The sequence below is a fragment of the Mobula birostris genome, chromosome 17 (genome assembly GCF_030028105.1).
Source record: "Mobula birostris isolate sMobBir1 chromosome 17, sMobBir1.hap1, whole genome shotgun sequence".
In the NCBI taxonomy this organism is placed as follows: Eukaryota; Metazoa; Chordata; class Chondrichthyes; order Myliobatiformes; family Myliobatidae; genus Mobula; species Mobula birostris.
In genome coordinates, this window is record NC_092386.1 from 5,763,744 (window position 1) to 5,790,702 (window position 26,959).

General features: G+C 41.8%; 1 protein-coding gene and 1 long non-coding RNA gene across 8 annotated transcripts in view; one reads left to right on the plus strand and one right to left on the minus strand.

Moving 5' to 3' along the window:
• On the plus strand, positions 1 to 26,605 carry LOC140211487 (arrestin domain-containing protein 3-like). 2 transcript variants are annotated; one of them, XM_072281230.1, is made up of 8 exons: positions 1 to 542; positions 8,234 to 8,315; positions 9,728 to 9,875; positions 12,394 to 12,496; positions 13,794 to 14,050; positions 17,027 to 17,189; positions 20,104 to 20,258; positions 24,600 to 26,605. In XM_072281230.1, the coding sequence occupies exons 1-8, from the start codon at positions 263 to 265 to the stop codon at positions 24,663 to 24,665; spliced, it is 1,254 nt and encodes a 417-aa protein (XP_072137331.1). In that variant the 5' UTR covers positions 1 to 262; the 3' UTR covers positions 24,666 to 26,605. The 2 variants fall into 2 exon arrangements, with proteins under 2 accessions (XP_072137331.1, XP_072137332.1); XM_072281231.1 differs by lacking the exons at positions 1 to 542; positions 8,234 to 8,315; positions 12,394 to 12,496 and having other exon boundaries at positions 9,790 to 9,875.
• Positions 12,961 to 26,959, minus strand: part of LOC140211488 (uncharacterized) — a 31,609-nt gene continuing 17,610 nt past the window's right edge. For 2 of the 6 annotated variants that reach the window (XR_011889481.1, XR_011889482.1), the window contains 2 exons: positions 23,949 to 24,043; positions 22,472 to 23,102 (listed from right to left, as the gene is read on the minus strand). This is a non-coding gene — a long non-coding RNA (uncharacterized lncRNA). Of the gene's footprint in view, positions 15,729 to 22,471; positions 23,103 to 23,948; positions 24,087 to 26,959 lie in introns of those variants that run through there. The other 4 variants (XR_011889485.1, XR_011889484.1, XR_011889483.1 and 1 more) reach the window with 4 other exon arrangements.

Sequence of the window (26,959 nt, forward strand, 5' to 3'; positions counted from 1 at the left end):
TTGGGTTGTTTTTCACAAAAACCGTTTTAAGTGAGGTGGTAGGTATGATACCCCCGTCTTTTGTACAGACCAAAAGCTGGGGAGCAGCATCTCCGACTGTCCAGATCCAAATGCTCCTTTTTAACATCCCACTGGTCGCGCCTGCAGCTTTTGCAGGGCAAACCAGAGATCAGTGGTGAAGATCACATTTTTCAGATCTCCATTTTTGTATATTTTTTATACTCTCACACACACGTATATATCTATATATAGATATATAACCATGGTACTGGGCAAGGTGAGGAGTTTTACAATAAGCTATGACTGTCCTAACGAGAACAACATTCCTGTCTATGCCAGCGGAGATTCGGTCTCTGGACGGGTGACTATAGAAGTTACTGGGGAAATTAGGGTGAGATCTCTTACAATCCACGGCAGAGGACAGGCGAAAGTACGCTGGACAGAATCGCGAAATGCTGGTTCTAATACTGCCTACACTCAGAACTACACCGAAGAAGTGGAGTATTTCAACCACAAAGACATTTTAATCGGGCACGACAGAGGTAAGCTTTTTAATTTTAACACTTACTTTAAAATAAGGTTATGCAAGTTTGCGTGGCTTTGTGCATCTTATCTGACTAACTCAATCTAGGGCACGACGCTGGTTATGTTTAAGAAAAATGCATGTTATTACCCATCCGCAAAGACATTACGGATGTAAAAGTTCGGCATGCTGCGGATCACTTTTCACTGCCAAATCTGATTGCCAAAAAAAGTGGTAGGACATTAATTACTCAGGCTAGGTATGAAAACCATCTGAAACAAACTGTCAATATCTCGCTTTCTTTTTTGCAATTTTATCCCACCGATTTGCAGAGGTTTGAACCCCCTCCTTTCCTCCTATGTGAATAGTCCCCAACATTATGTAATTTGTAATACATTAAAAAATTTTACATTTGTAGAAACGCAGCGACAGAAACTTCAACCAGGTTTTGAGGTTTTTTCCTGTTTAGATCTACAGAGCAGAATAAAAATATTAAAATAAAAAATGGATTTTACAACTTCAGTAGTTTATATAATGCCCTACATCCATGCAATGGCTTCCACATTAAATCCCTGACTTAAGCCATCAATTTACAATCTAATGTTTCTCAGAACTGGTATTTGAAATTAAAGAACACTAATGCAGTAACTACTGATTTCATGCGACGCTATTTTATCTAAATGTACTATGTATTGATGCATACAGTAACACCTATTATTCCTCTATCACTTCGATGTGTAATGACAGCAAATGAATTTTATTCTGTATTTATAAAACGGACATATCTTGACGCAATAATGTCGACAGTGCATGTTTTGCATTTACCTATTGCAAATCTTGTGTAGATACTGTATTATTTTTTAAAAATTTGGTTTAGTTGTTTTTCTAAGTTTCCACCCTTTGTTCAAAGCGGTTCAATCCTGTTTGGGACAAGTATCGGGGAGGAGGAGGGGGGCGGGTGGTTGCTGTGCGCCTTCTCTTCTCTCATTGGTCCACACTGTCAGATGGTGAGGATGACTTAATGCTTTTTTTGCAGAAAAACAATTTGCAACAGCTGCTTTACACCTTCATTTTCTACGTCCAGTGCTATTGAAAATCTTTATTTTACATTAAATTATTATTTTGTACCTGCACATTGGTGCAGTTTTGATGTCGTGTCAAAATACTTTGTTTTACAGTGAAATGCGACATTCGAATCCAGTTTTGCCATTACAGCAGTAATACGTCTATTGTAAGATGTTTGTAGTTTGCCGTTGTTTTCACTTCGAACTCTGCATTTCACTTAATATTTGAGTCGTGGGTGATTCGTGTCCTGACGGCTGTGTGGATGTATTTTTCCAATCTCTTCTTAAAATAATTATTAAACACTTGAGAAATTTCCAAATTAATAGTTGATATGTAAGATATTTGCAATAATAATGATTTGTTTCAATATTTAGTTCTGTATTATCTTACCCAAGTTTCTGTCGCACAGTTAAGCTTCGTTGGAGTTGCCCCTCCCCAGCGTGCCGATTGGTTCTGCCGTTTGTTAGGCTGTTGCTAAGGCGCTGTTAACTTTTCTTTGGCTAATGGAACTGCCTATCATCTATCTTCTCTCTGCCCTAAATCACATTGCAAAAGAAAAATCTGAATTGAAAGGAGTTTAAAATGTTGCAAGGGGACAGCAGTAAACTGCTGATATAGAATTACATCAAGGGGGGAAACGTTGAACTTCAATTACTACATGCATTTTATTCCTGAGCGGCTATTTCCTGTTAATGCGAACATCGATTCTGAAGGGAGTATTCCGGCTTCTCCCTCCCTCCCTTCCCACTCCTGATGAAGGGTCTCGGCCCGAAACGTCGACTGTTCATTCATTTCCCTGCATGCTGCCCGACCCGCTGAGTTCCTCCAGCATTTTGTGTGTTGCTCTGGATTTCCAGCATCTGCTGAATCACTTGTGTTTGAAACAACAATCCTGACAATGAGATCACAGTAAAAAGAATGGGTGTAATGCGTTTAATGTAGTATATTTGCCTTTGTTTTCACTTTGAACGGCGCTTTTCACTTAATATTAGTAGCTGGTGACTTGTATGCTGCCGGCTGGATAGATTCGTTTTGTCCAATCTCCAAAATTAGTGATTATAGACACTTTTTGTGTAATTCCCTGATCAGTGGGATATTTGCAATGCTTTCGAAAAGAGATCTTCCCTGCACCTTCAAGGAGGTAGAGTTTTATTACTATTTATTATTTATGGTGCAACTGTAACGAAACCCAATTTTCCCCGGGATCAAAGTATGACTATGACTAGAGGAGCCCGAGGCCATTCACTCACCGTTTCAGGAACAGTTTATTCCCCTCCACCATCAGTTTTCTGATTGAACAATGAACCCGTGAACATTACAGCGCAGGAACAGCCATTCGGACCACAATGCTGTGCCGAAACGGCTAAGAAGCAAATCAAAAAAACCCAAACCCACTACCTCAGTATTTTCTTTTTGCATTATTTATTTAATCTTATTTTATATATATATATACTTATTGCAATTCATAGCTTTTTATGTATTGCGGTGTACCGCTGCTGCTGCAAAAAAAAGCAAAATTTCACGATCTGTGCCAGCACCACTAAACCTGTTTCTTTTTCCTACAAATAGGCTATTTTTGTGCCGCGCCGCTTTTATGCTGTTGCGGTTTGCGGGGCGGCCGGTGCGTTCCAATGAACGACGATGTCCCTCCCCCTGGCTGGGACGCCAGCCTCTCAGCCGGCACGCCGGGCCGGGGAGGGCCGGGCTCCGCTCCGCACTCTCTGCGGCGCTGACGAGCACCATGTGGATGCGGCTGCGCTGGGCTGCTCGCACCGGTTCAGGCCGGCTCTCTCAGGCTCTGATTGACAGCCCCGCTCCGCTGCGTGCTGAGCTGGCAGGAAAAGGTGGAGAGCAGGGCGGCCAGTCCTCGGCGCAATCATAGCCCGACAAGCTGCTGTACAAAGGGGTCCACGCATTTTGTACAAAATGCACATATTGATACTTTGCTAATTTTCCTACTCTTTCTCTATTGTGTTCTCAATCAAAATATCACTGTCCTATGTCGTGAAATTTGTTCTACATTGCAATACGTAATAAAAACTAAATTTCAATGGGTATGTATAGTCAAATTTTAAAAAGCAGTGCAAGAAGAGGGGAAAATGCTAAGCTAGTTATTTTTTTCTGATATGAACCGATGTTCTAATGTGATTATGAAAATTTCAATAAAGCCATTTTAAACATTTCTTAGTGAAAGAAGGATTTAAAATGGGGCAGGTGTATGGTTGGAAAGGGTCATCTGTAAATCGGAAATTAGCATCAGGTTGTCATAGAGTTCACCTTTAAAATCTTTAAATTTCCGTGCTGGTCAGTAAACGTGCAACTTGGAATTCAAATTATTCGAAATAGTTTGAGTGAAGGTCACGTCATTGAAGGGAATAACGAAGGTCAAGTTGTTTATCTTTAAAAAAAATTTAAATCCCCAAAGCCTCAACGGTGGATGTGCTGGGTGGAGCTACTCAGAACCCGAAGCTGCTGATAGGACTAAAACGCCTAGTAACTTCAGTCGGCGGTGCAGTGCTCTCCCTGTCTCCATTAGGGGTAACAGAGACTGGGGCCTGTTTGGCCCCTTATAGCTACAAGAAAGCAGCCAAGTCTGTTCTATTTATGGAATATCAGGTCTTGAATAACTGAAAGAGCAAGATTTATAAGAAAACTTTCCTACATTTGATACTAATTTATGAAGGGAGTTTAAGATTCACTTTATTTGTCACACTGAAATGGCTCGTGTTGCGTTAATGACCAACATGGTCCGAGGATCTGCTGAGGGCAGCTCGCAAGTATTATGATCTTTTTATGGCGCCAGCGTAGCAGGCCCACAACTTATCAACGCTCAGTGGCCCGTATGACTTTGGCGTGTGGGAGGAAACTGGAGCACCCAGAGGAAACCACATGGTCTAGATGAGGATGTACAAAAACTTACAGACTGCGGATGGAATTAAACCCTCAGTTACTTTTCTACATTCTCACAATGATTGTGTTCATCTGCAAACTATTGCATAAGTTATTTTATTAGTTATGGATATTTTCCAGATATAGAAGTGAATCTTTATATAGAAGTTTTTTCTTTATTATTTTATATAACTGTCTAACATTATAATGTACAGTGGATTCTGGTTAAATGGGCCATCGGTTGTTTAATCGGAGCAGCCACTTATTTAGGACAACTCTTAAAGAACAAAAACTAAAATAGTCTGGATTGTCTTTTATTTGGGATGCCATACCGCTTAATTGAGACAGGAGACTGATGCTGAACAGTTTCTAACTAAGCTTCAGTCACGTGCACCTGTGGAGCCATTGGACACTACACCGGGCTTTATTATTTGATTCTGGTTAATTGGGCTATCAGTTAAGCAGGGTACCCTGACCTGTATGTCTTTTGGAATGTGGGAGGAAACCAGAGCACGTGGAGGAAACGTGCAAGGTCACAGGAAGAACTTGGAGACAATGGCTGGAATTGAATCCCGACCTTGCAGCTGGTGTTGTTGTTGTGTGTTACGTTACCATGCTGCCGTCTGCAAGTGGATTCAAAGATATTTTGATTGGCATTTGGTTGCCACAGTGTTTCTATGAGAGTGTAAAGTGAAATACTGTCCTGCAAGGAAGAAAATCAACTGTCTTTCTCTCCAGAGCTGCCGTATATCTAAAACTGGCCCTGCATTATTGTGGACTGATCTTAACTGGACCGCAAAGAGCCTCGGTTAGTTTGTTGAATAAAGCTTTTACCTGTAGTTGACCCTTTCGAAGCAAGTAAGAATGGACAGCTAACAACAGACTTTTCACTGATGCCTATAAAATATTCTACACCCAGTAGCTACTTTTATTAGTTGCTTCCTGTACCTAATGAAGTGGCAACTGAGTGGATGCTTGTGGTCTTCTACCACTGTTGCCCTTTCTCTTCAAGGTCTGACGTGATGCGAGTATAACGCAGACGGGCAATTCTTGCAACACCGATGGTCACTGTATCAATCTCTTTTGTTTCTTGAATTCATCAACTGCATGGAGGGTGGGGGGGGCTGCTGCATGGGCAACAGCTGTTTTTTATATACTGCTTGGCTTGCGTATCATGTAGACAGCTAGGACACAGCATCCTCGGTCGACCCCCAACCAATGGAGGGCCTCAACATATTGTGTAACAGACCAAGTTTGTAAAATCCATTTCATATTATCATTCACCCTAAGGTCATTTCATGGTCATTCACTGATTATATGTTCACAGTCTTCTGCTACAGGTTCAATGTGTTGTACATTCAGAGCCACGCCTCTGCACACCTCTGTTTTAACATATGGTTATTTAACTTGATGTCACCTTGAACCAGTCTGGCCATTCTCCCGTGACTTCTCTCATTCGCAAGGGACTTTCACACACACAACTGCAGCTCACTGGATGTTTTTTTTTGGGTTTCTTTGCCCCATTCTTTGTAAACTTTAGAGAATGTTGTGTGTGAAAATCGCAATAGATCAGCAGTTTCTGAGATACTCAGACCTCCCTGTCTGGCACTAACAATCATTCCACGGTCAAAGTCTCTTGGATCACATTTCTTCCCCATTTTTGTTGTGAACAACAACTGAGCCTCTTAACCATGTCTGCATGCTTTTATGCCCTGAGTTGCTGCCACATGATTGGCTGATTAGATATTTGCCTTAACAATCAGGTGCACCCAATAATGTGGCCACTGAGCGTATGTTCATAACATCTATGGGTGCAGCTGTTTACACCATTCATTAAAAGTACCAGAAGTATTCATTAGGACAAGACTTGTACGTTTTATTATGCTTTGGGTGGTAATGTAGCAGTTTAATTACTGGGTCATCAGCTGCTCATCTGGAGCTCTGTGTGTGAATCCACAACATCTGGGGCCTTTAAAGTTCAAATTTCAAAGGAAATTCATTATCAAAGCTCATATATGTCACCATATACAACCTTGAGATTCAATTTGTTGCAGACATTTACAGTAGACAAAGGAATACAATAAAATCAATGAACAACTACACACAGTCTGACTATGCAGAAGAAGACAGAATGCAAATACAAAAAAAAAGTATAAGTAATTGAGAAAATAAATAATATTGAGAACATGGGTTGCAGAGTGCTTGACAATGAGTCCAGAGGCAGTGTTCAGCGTTGAGGTGCATGGGCTGCGTGAAGTTATCCACGTTGGTTCAGGAGCCTGGTGGTTAAAAGCTAACACATTTTCCTTCAGTTCAAGAAAGCAGATAAGTGTGAAATTAAAGTTGGTCTCGGTGAGGTAACAGTAAAATAATTAGATTGGAGTAAATAAAGGAAATCTGGTTTAATATGTGACTGCAGATCAGTTTTTTAAAAAAATGGGTGATATTTAACAGATTAGGGAAAGTTAAAGCTGGACAATACTTCTAACGACATCTGCATCTCACGAAGGAAAAAATCCCAAAAATGTGTATCGAGTTCATTTATTGCAGAAATTATTCCTGTGTTAAATTTATTGGAAAAACAAGATTACTTGTATCTTTCAACTGGACTGATTGTTTGTCTCATAACATATTCAAGATTTAAGACTGTTTAATGTCATTTTCTGTACACAAGTGTAAAGGAAAACAAAATAATTGTTACTCCAGATCCTAAATGTGTGTGTGTGTGTGTATGTTTTTGTATATACACACACACTTTAAGTGGTTGGATCACCGTCTGGTATGGAGGGGCCACTGCACAGGATCGGAAAAAGCTGTAGAGGGTTGTAAACTCAGCCAGCTCCATCACGGGCACCAGCCTCCCCAGCATCCAGGACACCTTCAACAGACGATGCCTCATAAAGTCAGCATCCATTGTGAAGGACCCATCACCCAGGTCATGCCCTCTATTGTTAGCAAGGTACAGGAGTCTGAATGTTTCAGGACCAGCTTTCTCCCCCTCCTCCATCCGATTTCCGAATGGACAGTGAACCCCTGTACACGACCTCACTGTTTTCCTCTCGATCTTTACACTAGTTATTTAATTTGATTTTTTTTATATATACGGTACGGTGCTAAAGTCTTAGACATCTATGTATAGCTAGGATGCCTAAGAGTTTTGCCCAGTACTGTAGTAATTTTATGTATTGCACTGTACTACAAAAAAAAACAAATTTCATTACATGTGTGAGTGATGATAAACCTGATTCTGATCTGGGTCTCTATTGTAAATTGAGAGTGGGAAGGGGGCAGGGAGAGGGGAATCATGGTTGGGAAAAGGGGAAGGGAGAGGGGAGGGGAGCAGGAAGCACCAGAGAGACATTCTGTAATGATGAATAAGCCAATTGTTTAGATTCAGATGACCTTGCTTGGTGTCTCAGAGCTGGGTGTGTCTGCACCCGTGCCATTCCCCGCCCTGGCACTCCTTCTCTACCACCTGTCCCACACCCCTCCCATGTAATTTACAGTGGCAATGTACTGCTGCTGCAAAACAACAAATGTCACGACATATGCCAGTGATATTAAACCTGATTCTGCATAAAGTGACGATGCTAGGCACAGGAGTGTTTGTGCATAAGGTGACTAACAGGAAATGATAAAGTAGTGGTAGTTGGGGTATGTGGTGAGGCTATTTTGCTTTGGATTTTTTTTCTTATTCTTTTGATCATGAAAATAACTAGTTAAATCGGTTCCATTCATGTGATTTTTATTTTTCAGACGACGATGATTCGGAAGAAGATCTCACCACTATCCCTTCAGGCAGACACGAATACCCATTCAGCTTTGAGCTTCCACAGATGTAAGATTTGCATTTGCAGTTCTTGCTTCCTTATTAAGTGCTTCATGGAGTAATGACATATTTCCAAATAATTGTTCATTTATAGAACAGAACAATACAGGCCCTTTGGCCCGTGATCTTGTGGTGTCCCTTTACTCTTACCCTCCCTCCCACATAACTTTCTATTTTTTTTTGTCCATGCGCTTTTATAAGAGTCCCTATTGTATCTGCCTCTACTACCACCCTGGCAAACTGATCCACACTCTGTTAGTTTTTTAAAAGCCTACTTGTGACATTCCCCTTAGTACTTTCCTCCAGTCACCTTAAAATTATACCTCTTCATAGTAGCCATTTCTGCCTTGGGAAAAAGGTTGCTGGCTATCCACTCATTCTGTGCCTCTTATTATCTTGTACACCTCTATCAAGTCACCTCTCATCCTCCTTTGCTCTAAAGTAGCTTGGTCAAACTTTCCTCATAAGACATGCCCTCAAGTCCAGGCAGCTCCCGGGTATATCTCCTCTGCTCCCTCTCTAAAGCTTCCAGCTCCCTCCTATAATATTATAAATGTACTTGTATTGGGCAATATTCCTCACTTATCACAGAAGACATCATGGTAGTGTAGCAGTTAGTGAGACGCTATTACAGCTTGGGGTGTCAGAGTTCGGAGTTCAATCCCGGCGTACTATGTAAGGAGTTTGTACGTTCCTCCCCGTGAGTGCGTGGGTTTCCTCCCATGGACCAAAGACTTTCCGGTTGGTAGATTAATTGGTCATTGTAAACTGTCCTGTGACTAGGCTAGGGTTAAAATCGGGATTGCTGGGCAGCACGGCTTGAAGGTCCAGAAGGGCCTATTCCATGCTGTATCTCAATAAAAGTAAGTAAGTAAATAAATAAATAAACAACAATTTATGAAGAACCCTGTCGGGGCTATTTGATACCATTCTTTCACTGAAATGAATCCAGTTGTTTTTCTGTAGTGAATATTTCCCATGATCACTGATGTAAAATTATAGAAGGTGTACAGTACAGAATCAGGCTATTTTTTATATATCAAAATAAGCTTTAAAGTTTATTTACAAGAATAAACCATGCAATCTTTTTGGAGCACTGAAGCAAGCTATTTGGTCTAATCAACCTCCTAGTTCGTCCTCCTTCCCCTCCCCTCACCTTCTTATTCTGGCATCCTCCCCCTTCTTTTCCAGTCCTGATGAAAGGTCTCAGCCTGAAACGTTGAATGTTCATTCCTCTCCATAGACGCCGCCTGACCTGCTGAGTTCCTCCAGCATTTTGTGTGTGTTGATCTTCAGAATCTCTTGTGTTTGTGCATTTTAAAAGATGTTGCTGAATGGTTGATTTTCCCCATGAAGTTGATGACTCTGTTGCAAGCTGATTAGTTGTTGCCACTGACTGGGGCTTTGCTCTTTCCTGATAGACCATTAGCTACCTCGTTTGAAGGCAAGTATGGCAGTGTGCGCTATTGGGTGAAGGCTGAACTACACAGACCATGGATGCTGGTAATGAAAGTGAAGAAGGAATTTACAGTCTTTGAACACATTGACATTAACACTCCATTGTTGTTGGTGAGTGATTGAGAGTTTTGCAAACCTATTATTGTAAAATTCTGTACATTTTTTCCCTGTACAGGTCCACTTATAAATCAATTTAAAGAATGCAAAGTAGGTTGCTAAACCAGGTGCTTATTACTGCCTGAAACACTGCATGGTAATTATTAGAAATCTTTCATGAGAAAATATTGGTGATCCAACATCGTCAGTAGGTTGACTTTGGGACCACACTGTAGTGTACCAGTTAGAAAAACTTTAATACAGTGCCAGCAATCCATTAGACCACAAGGCATAGGAGCAGAATTACGCCATTTGGCCCATCAAGTCTGCCTTGTCATTCCATCATAGCCGATTTATTATCCCACTCAATCTTTCCTGCCTCCTCCCCATAACCTATGATGCCCTAACTAATCAAGAATCTATCAACTTCTGCTTTAAATATACTCAATGACTTGGCCTCCACGGCTGTCTGGGCAATAAATTCCACAGATTCACTACCTTCTGACTAAAGAAATTCCTGCCTATCTCTGTTCTAAAGGGATGTCCTTCTATTCTGAGGCTGTGCCCTCTGGTACTAGACTCTCCCACTTCAGGAAACATCTTCTCCCCATCCACTCTATCCATGCCTTTCAATATTCGATAGGTTTCAATGAGATATCCCCCCTCCCCTGCATTCTTCTGCGTCCCTGCGGCCTGTTCAATTCTTACACTTGTCTGTAAGGAGTTTGTATATTCGGCCTGTGACTAAATGGTTTTCTCTGGGTGCTCAGATTTCCTCCCACATCCCAGCATTGCAATGCCGATTTATATTTGCATTCCAGCTTTCAATTGCTAACATGAAATAATCAAGTGACTAGTCTATGAAACAATATTAAGAGTGGCTAAACTGTAAGCTATCAAGATGCTGCTGAGAAATTTTGGGGAAATGCACATAAAATGCTGGAGGAACTCAGTAGGTCTGGCAGCATCTATGGGAATGAATAAACAGTCAGCATTTCGGGTCGAGTGCACCTCAGGACTGGAAAAGAAGGATGAAGAAGCTTGGTGTAGAAGGTGATGGGGGGGGGTTTGCGGTGAGGGGGTGGAGTACAAGCTAGAAGGTGACAGGTGATGGATGGTGAGGGGGCAGAGAGGAGAGATGCAATGAGCAGCTGGGAAATTTTGGGGCCTCACTCGACTTGGTCTAATCTGTTAGAAGTACTACACAATGTCTTGCAAATTTTGAGCATGCCATGGAAGTATGAGTGTGCCACAATAGAAATAATCATAGTTTTTGGGTGCCATGATAGGATAGCAGTTAACACAATGTTATTCTAGCTCACTGCATTGGAGTTCAGTCCTGACGTCCTCCGTAAGCAACGTGTGTGTTTCCTCCCACAGTCCAGGTTAATTGATCATTGTAAATCGTCCTGTGATGAGGCTAAGGTTAAATTGGAATTTGCTGGACAGCATGGCTCAAAGGACCAGAAGGGCCTTAGCTGTATCTCTAAAACAAATTAAAAACTTAATCTTGACCTAAACTGACTTGTACATATAATGCATTTAGTCATAGAAAAATACAGCTCAGGAACAGGCCCTTCGGTCCATCTAGTCTGTGCTGAACTATTTAAACTGCCTACTCCATCAACCTGTGCTGGGATCATACCCTCCATACCCCTCACATCCATGTACCTAGCCAGACTTCTCTCAAACATTGAAATCAAGCTCGCGTGCACCACTTGTGCTGGCAGCTTGTTCTACACTCTCTCTCTCAACCCTCTGAGTAAAGAAGTTTCCCCTTAAGCTTTTCTCCTTTCACCCTTAACCCATGACTTCTGGTTGTAGTCCCACTCAACCCAGTGGAAAAAGCTTGCTTGCCTTTACCCTATCTATACCCCTCATAATTTTTGCATCAAATCTCCTCACAATCTATTATGTCCCAAGGAAAGCAGTCCTAACCTATTCAATCTTTCCTTATAACTCTGGTCCTGCAGTTCTGGCAACATGCTTGTAAATTTTCTCTGTACTCTTTCAACCTTGTTTACATCTTTCCTGTACGTAGGTGACCAGAACTGCCTTATACACTTGGAGAAGAATGGTAGTAATTGGGGAACCCTTTCACAGACTAGCACCCATAATAGGATTTAACTAAAATTTCTGCTACCTGAAATTCGGATAGTTGAAGGAATTTGTCTTTGAAGAATCATTTCCTTGATATTATTTTGCAAATATTCATGAAGTAGAGGCCATTTTTGTGAACAATGCTGACAGTTTCTGAAGTTGGGATTTAACCAAGGTTTTTGACCTGTGATGCTTCAGTGGTACTGATTTTAACTCGACCAGAAGGTCTGTAGAACACCATCCTCCATTTACAGGACAGGCAATATGCACCCCTTGTGCATTGCTCTGTAAATCATGGACATCTCGCACTTGAACGTGCATGGCATAGATTGTCAGCTATTTCGCTACTGATGTAGCGCCGTATGTCTTCCTGAGCGACTGTCTATTGTGAAGGGAGCAGGGGTATTTACTGTGCTTTCTGTTCTTTTTGCAGTCACCACAGGCAGGCACTAAAGAGAAAACTCTTTGTTGCTGGTTCTGTTCCTCAGGCCCAATATCCCTAAGTGCCAAAATCGAACGCAAGGGCTACACACCAGGTAAAAAAATCAGGAGCATTGAAAACTAATTTCATTCCTTGGTTTTAACAAATTAGTCAGATAGCTGAGGTGGCATTTCAATTGGACTTATTCTGTATGGACAAGGGAGGAGGCGTGTAAAATGGCCACCTTATTCCCAATTTTGGTCAAATTGATCTTTCTTTAACTTGCCCATACTGGAGATCAAAAGATCTATTTAGTTTCATTGAAGAGAGGATTAGACCATAAAACAGAACCAGAATTAGGCCATTCGGCCCATCGAGTTGACTTGGCTGTCATCACTTAGCCTTTACCAAATTTATCAGGTAGGCCTCTAAGCATTTGTTTTCCAGCCAGATTGGTTTTTGTACTTACCATACACCAGAAGGTGGCTAGTGCCGGGGAGTCATCCCTTTCAAGAAAGTCGGACAGATCATCCACAGAGCTATTAACCCAACAAAACAATTTATTTTCAAATACTTGTTTTTAATTAAAATGTTGACTTAAAATATTCCATCTCAGTTCTACTATGAAAGTAACAAAATGGGTGCAGGTTTCTGTGATTCATATTGGGGCAATGTTCCATTTTGATAGATGATGTTAATGCACAAATGCACTCAGTGGCCACTTTATTCGGTACCTCCCATACCTAATAAAGTGGCCACTGAGTCTAAACCTGTGGTCTTCTGCTGCTGTAGCCCATCCACTTCGAGGTTCAATGTGTTGTGCGTTCAGAGATGCTTTTCTACACACCACTGTTGTAACGCATGGTTAATTCAGTTACTGTCATCTTCCTGTCAGCTTGAACCAGTCTGGCCATTCTCCCTTGACCTCTCTCATTAACAAGGTGTTTCCGCCCACAGAACTGCCACTCACTGGATGTTTTTTTTTGTTTCTCGCACCATTCTCTGTAAACTCTAGAGACTGTTGTGCATGGAAATCCCAGGAGACAATGCAGTTTCTGAGATACTCAAACCAGCCCATCTGGCACCAATAATCATTCCCCGGTCAAAGTCACTTGGATCACATTTCTTCCCCATTCTGATGTTTAGTCTGAACAACAACTGAACCTCTTGACCATGTCTGCATGTTTCTATGCATTGAATTGTTGCCACATGATTGGCTGATTAGATATTTACATGAACAAACAGAATTATCTAATAAAGTGGCTACTGAGTGTGATGATTAACTTAGAGCACTGCTGAAGTTCAGGTTGATGCATTAAAATGGCCTTTAAAATGATTGCCTGTAATGAGAGTGATGCATATTTGAGACAGGGTGCACAATGTAATTTGTGTCACTTTGTCACTTTATGCAGGTGAATCAATTCACATATTTGCTGAGATTGAGAACTGTTCTTCCCGCATGGTAGTGCCAAAGGCAGCCATTTACCAAACACAGACTTTCTATGCCAAAGGGAAAGTGAAAGAAGTTAAACACCTTGTAGCCAACTTGCGAGGAGAGTCATTGTCATCTGGTAAAACGGAAAGTTGGAATGGAAAGCTACTGAAAATTCCACCGGTTTCACCGTCGATTGTAGACTGCAGCATAATTCACGTGGAATACTCACTCACGGTAGGTATTTCCGTATTTTCAAAATGAGGACTTGGTTGGAAAAACATTTCATTGTTAACACCGGTCCTTTTGAAAAGGTGGTTTACTGAGTTATCGTTCTCCTGCTTTGATTTTTGCTCACCTCTTTCTTTTCTTTTTTTCCCCTTTCCCAGTCTAGCTCCCAGTCTTTGGTTAAGTCTATTTAGCCATAGAAACCTCTCAAACAGGTGGCGATCCTTTGGCATCCAGTTTCTCTCCCAATAGCGTGACTTGGCGTGAAATTGGCTGTCAAGGAAAGCCCAGGAAACTGTATGGGAGAAATTTTCATGCTCTTTCATATTTTTCCTAACCCCTTTTTTTAGGTTTCCTGCTGTAAGCTTGAAGAATGCAAAATTCCCCTTTCCCCAGGTAACGTTTGTGAATGCAGGTGTTTGTAGACACTAAAATTCTTTTTAATGTTTTGTGTTATATTTCTTTCCCATTTAAAAAATTATTTTCTCCCTTCTCTAGATCAACCCACACAACATCCAGGCCGAGAGTGCGTGAAGGTGACTTGCTCCCAAGCCAATGCCGCTCTGTAACCGGCTGCCAGGAGGTGCGCGGGGTGACTTGCCCTGTTTTTTAAAACTGTTGAGACATTTTTTTTTTATTCTTCTTCTGGGGAGACAGTTAGCTTCCACCTATCCCTCCTGTGCTGGCCTGGTTGAGATTGGTAACTTACTGTCTTGGGAATAGTGTCATTTTATATTTTGGAAGAATTTGTCCTTTCTCTGGTAACTTGCCAGTGTAAAATTCTGCATTTTTTTCCCCCCTCAGTAGGTTAGTTTAACCATGGCCATTCCATGGTGTGTTACCATCATTTGTAACAAGTTTTTAAGAATGTAACCTCTATTAATGTCCTTCTCCAAAAGTATGCGAGTTTAAGGATAACTGTGGTTTGCTACGTGAAATTTAGTAGTAACAACATCATTTTTCATCATACACATCTGTTACTGTGTATTGAAGTCAAAATGTCCTTTCTGTAGAAGTGTGCAGCAATTCAGGAATGAAAGTGTTTGTTCTGTAAAAGAAAACAGGCCTACAGTAAAACTCAATCACTTGTGTTTCTCTTTCCTCTTCCTTAGTTGGCAATCTTAAACTGATGCTTTTTCAGCTCCCTGTGACTGATGTATGAATGAAAATTTAAATTGATTAGTTCTGAGTGGATCGTGAAGTGAAAACACAATCCTAGAGGGTCAAAAACAATATCAAACAATATCACCTACAGATGTCATAGGTTCTATATGGATAAAGATATAGAGATAAAAACAATACCAAAATACCACCTATAGAAGTCATGGATTCTATCCATCTAGAATATATATATTTTAGAGCTAGAGATTTATCCATCCTGGCTAAAATATTAGATGTTCTCAACCAACAGAATATTTTTTCTTCTTCTTAAGCCCATCACCCCTACTGGGGCACAGGCCGCTGACAGTACCTCAACAGAGTCCTTTGTCCTAGACCAGTCTTTCTCATTGTCACTAGGTGTAGTTCATCTTCGTGGTGTGTCCCTCTTCTCCCAGGGATGGGGTTTTTGGAGCGTCTGGCATTTCTGTAGTTCTGGGGTTTTACAGGATTGGGTTACCAGCCCCATGCCAAACCTCCTCCTTTCACAGCCGGCCTTCGGACCATCCGTGGCAGAGTTACATACATCCTATGAAAAGATTCGACAACCTTAGCCAACAGAATAATTTGGGTGTTCCCATTTTATTTAAAGAATTGTGGGGAAAGAATCAGTCAGGATCCTTGTTCGCTCATCAAAATGTCAATTGCAGTGCTGGATACAGAAGAGCGTACTGAAAATGAAATCTGTGATAAAATCTGTAGGGCCCTGATAGTTACCTTGAGCCAGGTTTTGAAGGCTATTGTTAACATCACAACAATATCAGACAAAATGTGATGCCATTCATATTGAATGGTGATAGGGGATGGATATTTGAGGAGAAATCATTATTTGCAACTTTTATTCCATTGAAAGATTCAAAAGAAAATAAAATGCTCACACAGTACAATCTTTCAGAAAGCGTGCAAAAATGAATTGTTTCCAAATATTAACATGAGATTGGCAGATGTTGGAAATTCAAAGCAACACTCACAAAATGCTGGAGGTATTTAGCAGGTCAGGTAACATCTATAGGGAGGAATAAACAGTCAATGTTTTGGACCAAGACCCTTCCTTCACCAGAACCATGATGGGTCTCAACCTGAACCGGGAACGGTTAATTCATTTCCGCAGATGCTGCCTGACCTGCTGAGTTCCTCCAGCATTTTGTGTGTGTTGCTCTGTTTTCAAATACTGACTTTTTCTTTGAGACAAAGCCCAGGTTTTTGAGTGATTTACCTCTGCACTTCTGAAGAGAAATCTTGGCGTTTAACTTTGTCTTTTCAGTAGTGAAACATTCTGGGGTAAATAGCACTGCCTTCTCTCACTGCTCAGTGGGTAGGTGAGTTCTGCAGTGCGCTCTGAGCTGCGAAACAAAGGAAGCTGGCACATTTTGACTGGCACATTTCTACCAAGCTGAGCGGTTTCAGCTGGGCATTGGTGAAGGCACTTCCTTTGGGCTCGATGAACTCAAGGTGGCGGTGCACCCAGTCGCAGTGGCCACTCCGGCTCCAACTTGACTTGCTTCCCGAATTTGGGGGATAACAGCTGATAACAAAAGAAACCTGATCAAGTTTCCTGTTCTACAGATTGCTATCCAGCGGCCCTGCTGGACGTGCATGTGTATGGAAATGCATTGGAAACTGTATTAGTTGGACCCTGTAATGGAAAGGCACAACCACCCTTCATTATCCAGGTGTTCGTGTGAACAGTAGCCACATGGTGTGCTGCTGGTGGAATCGTGCTCCAGAATAAGTTACCACCTTCTGAAGAGAAGGAATAAGGGAAGAAATTGGAATGAGGGGGGAGAATGTCTCAGCAATTAACACCTCAAATTTTTTCTCCCTTAGGTCTACGTGGATATTCCTGGAGCAATGAACTTAACTTTGAATTTACCACTAGTTATTGGCACCATTCCCTTGCACCCCTTTGGTAGCCGGACATCCAGTGTCAGTAGCCAATGCAGCATGAATCTCAACTGGCTGAGTCTCGCATTGCCTGAGCGACCTGAAGGTAGGAAAGAGCTTCGGAAAATCTAAATCCATTGAGGCGTCTCCCACTTGTGTGCCCAAGGTAGAACAGCCACCTGGTGTAGCAGTGAGTGAGAGCTGCAGTCTTGCGTGGAGGCATGTCAATAAAGTCACTCTCAGGTTGAATGAGCACCTCGTATTCTGTCTGGGTAGCCTCCAACCTGATGGCATCAACATCGATTCCACCAGCTTCTGGTAACTACTCCCCCATCCCCTTCTCTTTTGTTTTTATTCTAGCTCTCCTTTCACTCATTTCTCTTGCCATCACCTCCCTCTAGCACTCCCTCCTCCTTCCCTTTCTCCCATGGTCCACTCTCCTCTCCTATCAGATTCCTCCTTCTTCAGCACTTTACCTCCTCCACCTATCACCTCCCAGCTTCTCACTTCATCCCCCTTCTCCCACTCACCTGATCTCAGCTATCACCTCCCAGCTTCTCACTTCATCCCCCTTCTCCCACTCACCTGATCTCAGCTATCACCTCCCAGCTTCTCACTTCATCCCCCTTCTCCCACTCACCTGATCTCAGCTATCACCTCCCAGCTTCTCACTTCATCCCCTTCCCCCACTCACCTGATCTCAGCTATCAGCTATCACCTCCCAGCTTCTCACTTCATCCCCCTTCCCGCACTCACCTGGTCTCAGCTATCACCTCCCAGCTTCTCACTTCATCCCCTTCCCCCACTCACCAGGTCTCAGCTATCACCTCCCAGCTTCTCACTTCATCCCCCTTCCCCCACTCACCTGGTCTCCACTATCATCTGCCAGCTTGTAGTCCTTCACTTCCCCCCATCTTCTTATTCTGGCTCCTTTCCCCTTTCCAGTCCTGATGAAGGGTCTCAGCCTGAAATGTCAACTGTTTATTCCCTTTCATGGATATTTCTGTACTTGCTGAGTTCCTTCAGCATTTTGTGTGTATTTTAAGATTCCCAGCATCTGCAAGATCCCGTGTGTTTATAAGAACGAGTAGCAGGATTCGGCTCCCTGGCCCGTCGAGCCTGCTCCACACTTCAATAAGATCATGACTGATCAGGCTGTGGACCCAGCTCCACCGGCCTGCCTTTTCCCCATTACCTTTAATCCCCCTGCTATTAAAACTATTTACCTTTGTCTTAAATATATTTAATGGGGTAGCCTCCATTACTTCCCTGGATGAAGAATTCCACAGATTCACTACTCTCTGAAGAAAGCAATTTCTCATCTCCGTCTTAAATCCATTCCCCTGAATCTTGAGGCCACGTTCCCCAAGTTCTCATCTCGGCAACCAGTGGAAGCAACTTTCCTGTCTCTATCTTATCTATCTCTTTCCTAATTTTATGTATCTATATGATCCCCTCTCATTCTTTTGAATTCCGGTGAGTGCAGTCCCAGGCACGGTAGTGTTGTGGTTAGCGTATCCCTGTCACAGCGCCAGAGACTGGGTTCAATGATGCTGCTGTGTGTCAGGAGTTTGTACTTTCTCCCCGTGACTGCATGGGTTTCCCCTTGCTGCTCCGGTTTCCGTCCACAGTCCAAAGATGTACTGGTTAGCGGTGAATTGGTCACATTGGTGTAATTTATTTAGTTATTGAGATACAGTGCAGAATAGGCCCTTATGGCCCTTACAGTTGTGCTGTACAACAACCATCAATTTAACCCTAGCCTGATCACAGGACAATTTGCAATGACCAATTAAACTACTAACTGGTACAAAGGGATACAAGGAGAAGGCAGGAAATTGGGGCTGAGAGGGAAAATGGATGAAATGGCGGAGCAGATGCGATGGGTCAAATGACATAATTCTGCTCCTATATCTTATGGTCTTGGGCTGTGGAAGGAAACCACAGCCCCCAGAGGAACCCCACACATTTCATGGGGAGGACATACAAATTCCTCGGAGATGACCTTGGAATTGAACAAATTCCGACGCCCCGAGCTGTAATAGCGTTGTGCTAACAGCTGCGCTATCTTGGTGCCCTTGGATGGCTTGGGCCTGTTGGGCCTGTTGAGCCTGAAGGACCTGTTACCGAACTGTACCTCTAACTTTAAAAAGGTGTTGCCACATTGCATCAGTCTTTTGCCGTGGGGTGCTCAGAGTATACTGAGGGACTGTGGACAAGATCGACCACGTAAACAGACAGGACCAAGCTCCTTTCAGTTCAAGTTAAGATTAAGAGATAAAATTATTATCGCTGGAGTACAAAGGAAAAGCCAGCACACAATATTTTGCAAAATTTCACATCTTCTCTTCCTTGTATGACAGACACAGTGTACCTTTTTTAATATTTACTGTATTTTGTAATTCTCTAGTTGTAATTCTTTCTGTGGTTATTTTGCTTTTTATTACATTGGTTATGTTGACTTAATAAAACTCTAAAGCAGGGCTTCCCAACCTTTTCTACGCCATGGACCAATACTATTAAGCAAGAGGTCTGTGGATCCCTGGTTGGGAACCCTCGGTCGGAAGGAATTTTGGATTGCGTTGCTCTAAGTGTTGATGCGTTTTACTCTGTCCTGGTAGCTTCAAGGAGAACTTAAGCAACATATAAGGAATCAGAATCAGGTTTAATATCACTGGCATATGTTGTGAAATTTGTTGTTATGCGGCAGCAGTACATTGTGATACACAATAATTTTAAACACTATAAATTTCAATAAGAAATTATATAATGTTAAGTAATTAGTGCAGAAAGGAACAAAGAAAAGCGAGGTAGTGTTCATTGTTCATTCAGAAACCCGATGGCGGGGGGAGCAGGCTGTACTCAAACGTTGGTGTTTCCGGAGGTATGGGTCAGTAGGTTAATTGGTCACAGGGGTGTGATTGGGCAGCACTGCCTGTCTAGGCCGGAAGGACCTGTGACTGTGCTGTATCTCTAAATAAAAAATTAAATACTGACCACTGCCTGTGTTTACTTTCTAGCTCCACCCAGCTATGCAGAAATTGTATCTGAGCAGCAGCGACGAAATAATCTGGCTACAACAGCAGTCCGTGATGAATTAGAAAGAGTGTTTGAGGGACCATTGTTTGCCTACATCCAGGAATTTAGGTACCAGCCTCCTCCTGTGTATTCAGAGGTAAGCGTCCTTTTGCTTGATTAGGAGGAGAACGTTGTTTATAATTTTTTTTTCCTCCATTTTCAAATTTACAGGAAGAATCAGAGTTGGGTTTATTATCACTAACATATATCATGAAATTTGTTGTTTTGCAGCAGCAGTACAAAACAATACATTAACAATTAACAGTCCTCAGTGACTCTATGATACACACTTCATAATCCAATCTTCTGTCTATATGAACATGGCCTTGCAGAATACAGCCCTTGAAACTGAGCATGACATAACACAGTTCTGATGTTGAAAATGTACCACTCCCTGAAATCTCAGTCACTGCGCATTTCCCTTGTCATCCAACACACTGCTGGGTGAGCTAGAATCCCAAAGCAGTTATTTTTAAAGATTCATGCAATGAAATTATAATGCATACACCTAAACTTCATAGACTATTTGGGCCATGAGTATCGAATAACTAACTAAGCAGGAATTAAAGCTTAGTATTCCAGTTAAAATGAAAACTACCTCTTACTAAGATTTTGGTGTTTTTTTTTTGTGGAATTGTATCATGAGATTGTGGGCACGTGGCCAAGTGGTTAAGGCATTGGACTAGCGACCTGAAGGTCGTGAGTTCGAGCCCCAACTGAGGCAACGTGTTGTGTCCTTGAGCAAGGAACTTAATCACACATCGTTCTGCGACTACACTGGTGCCAAGCTGTATGAGTCCTAATGCCCTTCCCTTGGACAACATTGGTGTCGTGGAGAGGGGAGACTTGCAGCATGGGCAACTGCTGATCTTTCATACAACCTTGCCCAGGCCTGCGCCCTGGAGAGTGAAGACTTTCCAGGCGCAGATCCATGGTCTCGCAAGACTAATGGATGCCTTTAAATCATGAGATTAGTTTGTAAGAAGTTCAGATTTGTGTCAGAAAGTAAATTTAGTTTTGTTGTAGTGGAGGAATACGAGGTCACATTCAGAATTATTTATCATGTGTACATTGAAATATACAGTCAAATGCATCATTTACACTATCAACCAACACAAGCTATGGGTGTGGTGGTGGCAGCCCACAAGCGTTGCCGCATATTCTGGTGCTAATATAACGTGCCACAATGTTCAACAGCCACACAGGCAATAGCCTCAGAATAGAGGGGCATCCTTTTAGAATGAAGATGAGGAATTTCTTTATCCAGAGAGTGGTGAATCTGTGGAATTCTTTGCCACAGGCTGCTGTGGAGACCAAGCTTTTATGTATATTTAAGGCTGAAGTTGATAGGTTCTTGATTGGTCAGGGCTATATCTTATGGTCTAAAAAACAGCAAGACAACAGCAAAAGAAGTTCCTTTGTGTGAGAGTGTGTGAGACTCTCGGAGACCTCTAGCACTGAAAACAATGTAAAGAATTCTCAATTAAGTTGTACATATGCAAAAGCAGTTTCATAGAATAATTTGGCAAACGTCAACAGTTTCTTCATCTTTGCAACTGCACAATCTGCCCAGATACCAAACCTATGTGCTATGTCAGTTATTAGGCTATATAAATCTACACACACAGTCCTATACAATACGGCCCTTGCACACACATCCCCCTGCTGGAGAATGGGGACTGAGTTTCACAGCAACAAGCTTGGCAATATAGTAAATTTGGATGAAGCATCTTGATAACTATGGATTTGCTTCCTTTTGGATTTTCTTTTATTTAAAAGCCGGTGTTTATTGCTAAAAGGTTCAGGTTTAAAAATAGGGAAGACTTGTTGCAATTCCAAGCTCGGAAAACATCCTCCTTTTGGACTAAAGTGAAGGCTATTAGTATGGTTGGATTATTTGCACCAATTTAAGGAAATCTGTGATGAAACCGTTTCCTATAGTGGGTGAGTCTGTGACCATGTCGGAGGGAACAGCCTCCGAATGGAGGGTTCTTGATCAGGCAGGTTAGGGAGAGAAAGTAGGAAAAAAGGGTTGATAGGGGATGATAAACCAGCCAAGATGGAACAACAGAGCTAATTCAATGAGTTGAATGGCCTAATTCTGCTTCTATGTCTTGTACTCTAATCAAACTGCCCAGAGCTCACCAAAACACCACCTCCCTCACCCTTCTCTGGGCAGTTTAACAGAGCATCCTATTATAAATGGAGATACATATGATGTTAGGAGCAAACTGACCCAGTTAGTGGACATAGGAGCAGAAGCAGGCTATTCATCCTATTAAGTCTGTTCTGCCATTCATTATGGTTGATTTATTATCCCTTTCAACTTCTTTTTCATGCCTTTGACACCTTGACGAATCAGGAACCTATCAACCTCCACTCTAAATATCCCCAATGACTTGACCTCATCCACAGTCATCTATGACAATGAATTCCACAGATTCCCTACCCTCTGGCTAAAGGAATCCTTCCTCATCTCCCTTCTAAATGGGCTTCCCTCTATTCTGAGGCTGTGTCCTCTGGTCCTAGACTCTCCCACGATAGGAAACATCCTCTCCACATTCACTTTCAATATTCGATAGTTTCAATGAGATCCCCCACCCCCTCATTCTTCTGAACTCCAATGACTACGGGCTCAGAGCCATCAAACGTTCCTTGTACATTAACCCTTTCATACCCAGAATCATTTTAAGCATTTTCCTGATATTTCTTGCTAAATTGTAAATGCGGTCTTTTACTGCAATTGAAGGAGCTGTATTAAAAGTAATAACATTTGTATTTTTTATTAAGGATGTAAGCCTAATATGCATGCATTTGATGGCCTCCAGCTTTTAATTGAAATACATGAAATATGGAAGTAACGTTTTGGTAGCTCCAGATCCTGTGTGTTTTCTGCTTGCTGTGGGATATTTTCCATCCTCTTCTCCATTTCTGTCACCAACTGCCAAGGACAGATTCAGCAGAAATTGCAGTTTAGCAAGTTTGGGGAACTTGTATATTTTTAAAGAGCAAAACATAGTCATTAGGCTTGAGCTGAGGCCTCTTCCCCTTGTCATAGACAAAGCCCAGACATCTAATAGAGATGTGAGAGACTGCAGGTGTTGGAAATCTGCATCAAACCCCACGAAATGTGGGAGGAGCTCAAGGTTCAAGTTCAAAGGTTAAAGTACTATCAATCTATGTACGTGTTACCATACTCAACCCTGAGATTTATTTTCTTGTGGGCATACACAGTAAATGCAGGAAGCACAATAAAATCAATGAATGACTGCACCCAACAGGACGGACAAACAACCAATGTGCAAAAGACAGCAAACTGTCCAAATACAAAATGAAAAAAATAAATAAGCAATAAATATCAAGAACATGAAAGGAAGAGTCCTTGGAAGTGAGTCCATAGGTTGTGGGAACAGTTCAGTGATGGGGCCAGTGAAGTTACATCCTGTGGTTCAAGAGCCTGGTGGTTGAGGAGAAACAGAGTGTGGCTTGGGTGGTGGGGTCCCTGATGCTTTCCTGCAACAACGTTCTGTGTAGGGTGCTCCATGCTGGGGAGGGCTTTGCTTGTGATCGACTGGGTTACATCCACTCCTTTTGGAGGCTTTTCCATTCTGCTTTCTGTAAGTTGGGTAGTATGATAGGGAGGCTAATTTTAGGCCGAGACCCTTCAGGCTGCCTGACCAACCCGAGCTCCTACTGCATTTTATGTGCATTCATCGAACTTTTAATTTGTGATTATTTTAAAAGTAAACTTCATTCAGGAATAGATATGAGAAATACAAAACAGTACCTGGCTTTCTTCACGTTCATAAATACAAGAGGTTCTGCAGATGCAGGAAATGCAGAGTAACAGTCGGCGTTTTGGGCCAAGTCCCTTCAACAATACTAAGAGGGAAGCAGAAGCCAGAGAAGGTTCATGAGAATGATCCTGGGAATGAAAGGGTTAACATGATGGGTAGTGTTTGCTGGCTCTGGGTCTATACTCTCTAGAGTTTAGAAGAACGGAGATTTTTTTTCAATAAAATCCCACCCAATACTGAAAGGCCTAGATAGAGTAGGTGTAGAGAGGATGTTTCCTACCGTAGATGAGTTTAGGGCCAGCGGGCACAGCCTCAGTGTACAAGGTTGTTTGAATGCACCATTTGTGCCAACAATCCCAATCTGTAGATGTGCCAGAGGTAGCCCACAAGTGTTGCCACATTTTCCAGCACCAACACACCATGCCTAACCCATGCTGTCTTTGTGTGTGTGAGGAAATCAGCCTCCTAGTGGAAACCCACAAACTCCTCGCAGGTAGCGGCAGGAACTGAACCCTGCTTGCTAGCATTCTAAATCGTTTCCGTGCCATTTGAGTGCTGAATATTTAGATAGATCAATAGAGTTTTTTCAGCTGGGAAGTTCTATCTGTTCATTTATTCTTCTAACTCGTTCTGTTTTGCAGATTGACCCTCACCCAGATCAGTCAAATCAAAACCGTGAAACAAACATGTGTTGTTCCACCCGCTGAAGGGCTTTGTGTGGCTGTTGGGCCTCCTCTTTCATGGTTTGAAACAACAATGCATTGCTGCACTGTTGAGGACAGAAGATTCGAAACGGAAAGCTATAGCTCAGTGACGTTTTGTGACCGTGAATAAACGAGAGACAGCCAGTGCGAATGAAAGCCAGAATCTATGTGGCTCGGAGAGCTGCCATTGCTGCCGGGGAAAAATAGTTACTTTCCCACGGAGCGTACGCGAGAAGCAGCTGAAGTGGACAGCGACCACAGTTTGGCCTGACTTTTCACACCGTTTTCCTGGGGTCTCAACCTTAACTGAAATTTGCACATATTATTCAGTGCTTGTGTTATGTTTCATATTCCATTCAGTCGTGATGATGGCTGTTTTTTCTTTCCTAATTTTCATTTGTGGTGAACTACAGGCATCAAGTTAGTGATTTTAATTTTTATTTTTGCCTGGGGTCTGCGTAGTTCGAAGATCAAGTCAGCAGTGTACAAACCTGATGGAATGCACTGATATTATTTAGCCTGGACCGTACCTGCTTTGCACGTGCTCAGTATTGTCTTCTCAGGCTAGCCTTGTAACACCAATCCAACTGTGGCTTCTTTACAAACATCAAATGCCTTCAAGCCAATATTTGTTGCTACTTCTTCATTTTGCAATCTACTGTAGTAGAATAGCAACAGATCCAAAAAAGTGGAAAAAGACTGCAAAGAGAGACTCTATTACATTTCCCTTCTTCGGGAAATAATCTGTCTTTCCTATTTGTTGCATTTCTACTATACACAGAGTATCTTTGTGTTTTTCAGACTGCCTAAAACACACAAAATCTCAGGTGAAATTGTCACTTGCCAAATTGTTGGTATTCTTTTGTGTTTTGATTAAATTGCACTGTTTCAATATGAGGGACGATTGCAAAATATGGTTGGACTTTGAATTCCTTTTCCTCACTGTTGCCTCCGCCATATTATTTCCCTTCTACTTTGCTTCCCTATTCCCAACGTATCAGGTCAACTATTAGTCAACTGCTTTCCACGCGCACAGAAACTGTCATTCCTGTCTGGAGGACTTCATTGAGGACTGGACACTGTGTTCACCAGGATCAAATAGTCATTGCTGTTGCGAAAGAAAGTCCTTTTCCTCCTAGTTAACCCAGTCATGGAAGTGAATGTCTTATTCCACAAGTGGCCTTTTTGTAAAAAAAAATACAAATATGCTATTCTGTATGCCAAACTTGGGTACAACACCACCATGAAAGGAATTGACTGTTAATTGAGTTATATTTTCTTTCCTGTTTTGCTAAGAGAGGGCATTGAGGTTCACGGTATTTTGCGAGTGTCCCTGATGTACAAGTTGTTTTGTGAGGTATTTGGCATTATAGGGCATTTGATGTTTCTATTTGGATAACCCTCATTTCTTTCCAAACTAGGGATCAACAGTTGCTTAACCAGGTGGGAAACCTGATTTCCATATAATTAAAGAAAATTATCACTTAAAGGGATTGGTCAATATTAATTCCACAGCCTTTGTTGCTGGCCAAAACATGGCCATAGCTGATGGAGTCTTCTTTTCATTTCCGAACATAAGTGTGGGTATTTGATTGGGGTTTTCTGCTTCAGATATCTGCCTAATCTGAATTGCTATAATAGTGATTTTTGAATATAACTATATATTTTCTTCAATATTGTTTGATCCCCAACTTAAGAGACAAAGGACTCCACAGTCCAGTATTCAATTTAGTTTCCTGATTTTTAAAATTAGGAATAAATATTTTAAAAATCCAAAATGTTCTAGAAACCAAGTGCAATATTTAAAGTTTTTTGTAAGGTTTTTCCTTGAACGTGTACAGACTTTTTTTTAGTTTGGTGCTGTAATTATCTTTGTAGATTTTGTTAAGGAAACAAGGATCCATGTTCTGAATGGTTTAATTTTTTTGTTTAGCTGTTCGTGTATAAATAAAATGTTTTCCTATTGAACTTACGGTCTTGTTTTTACAACTTCCTGGTTTTAAAGTAATTCAGTCAGAGCCATGAAATGGAACGGTTGTGCACTGCCCTTTACAGGGAAACGCCGGGCTGTTTTGTGCTGTTGAAACTGATCTTGGCTAAGGTGTCAGCAGTAGTTGGCACTGGGCAAAGGGTTGGGAAAACTGATCCAGTGTTGCTCTCTGGCACCCCCTGCTGGATGATGTTTGAATAGCTGAAGCCTTAAGAGTCCTATTGCTACTTGGTTCACCAGAATCACGATTAATATCACTGACATATGTCGTGAAATTTGTTGTTTTGCAGCAGCAGTTCAGTGCAAA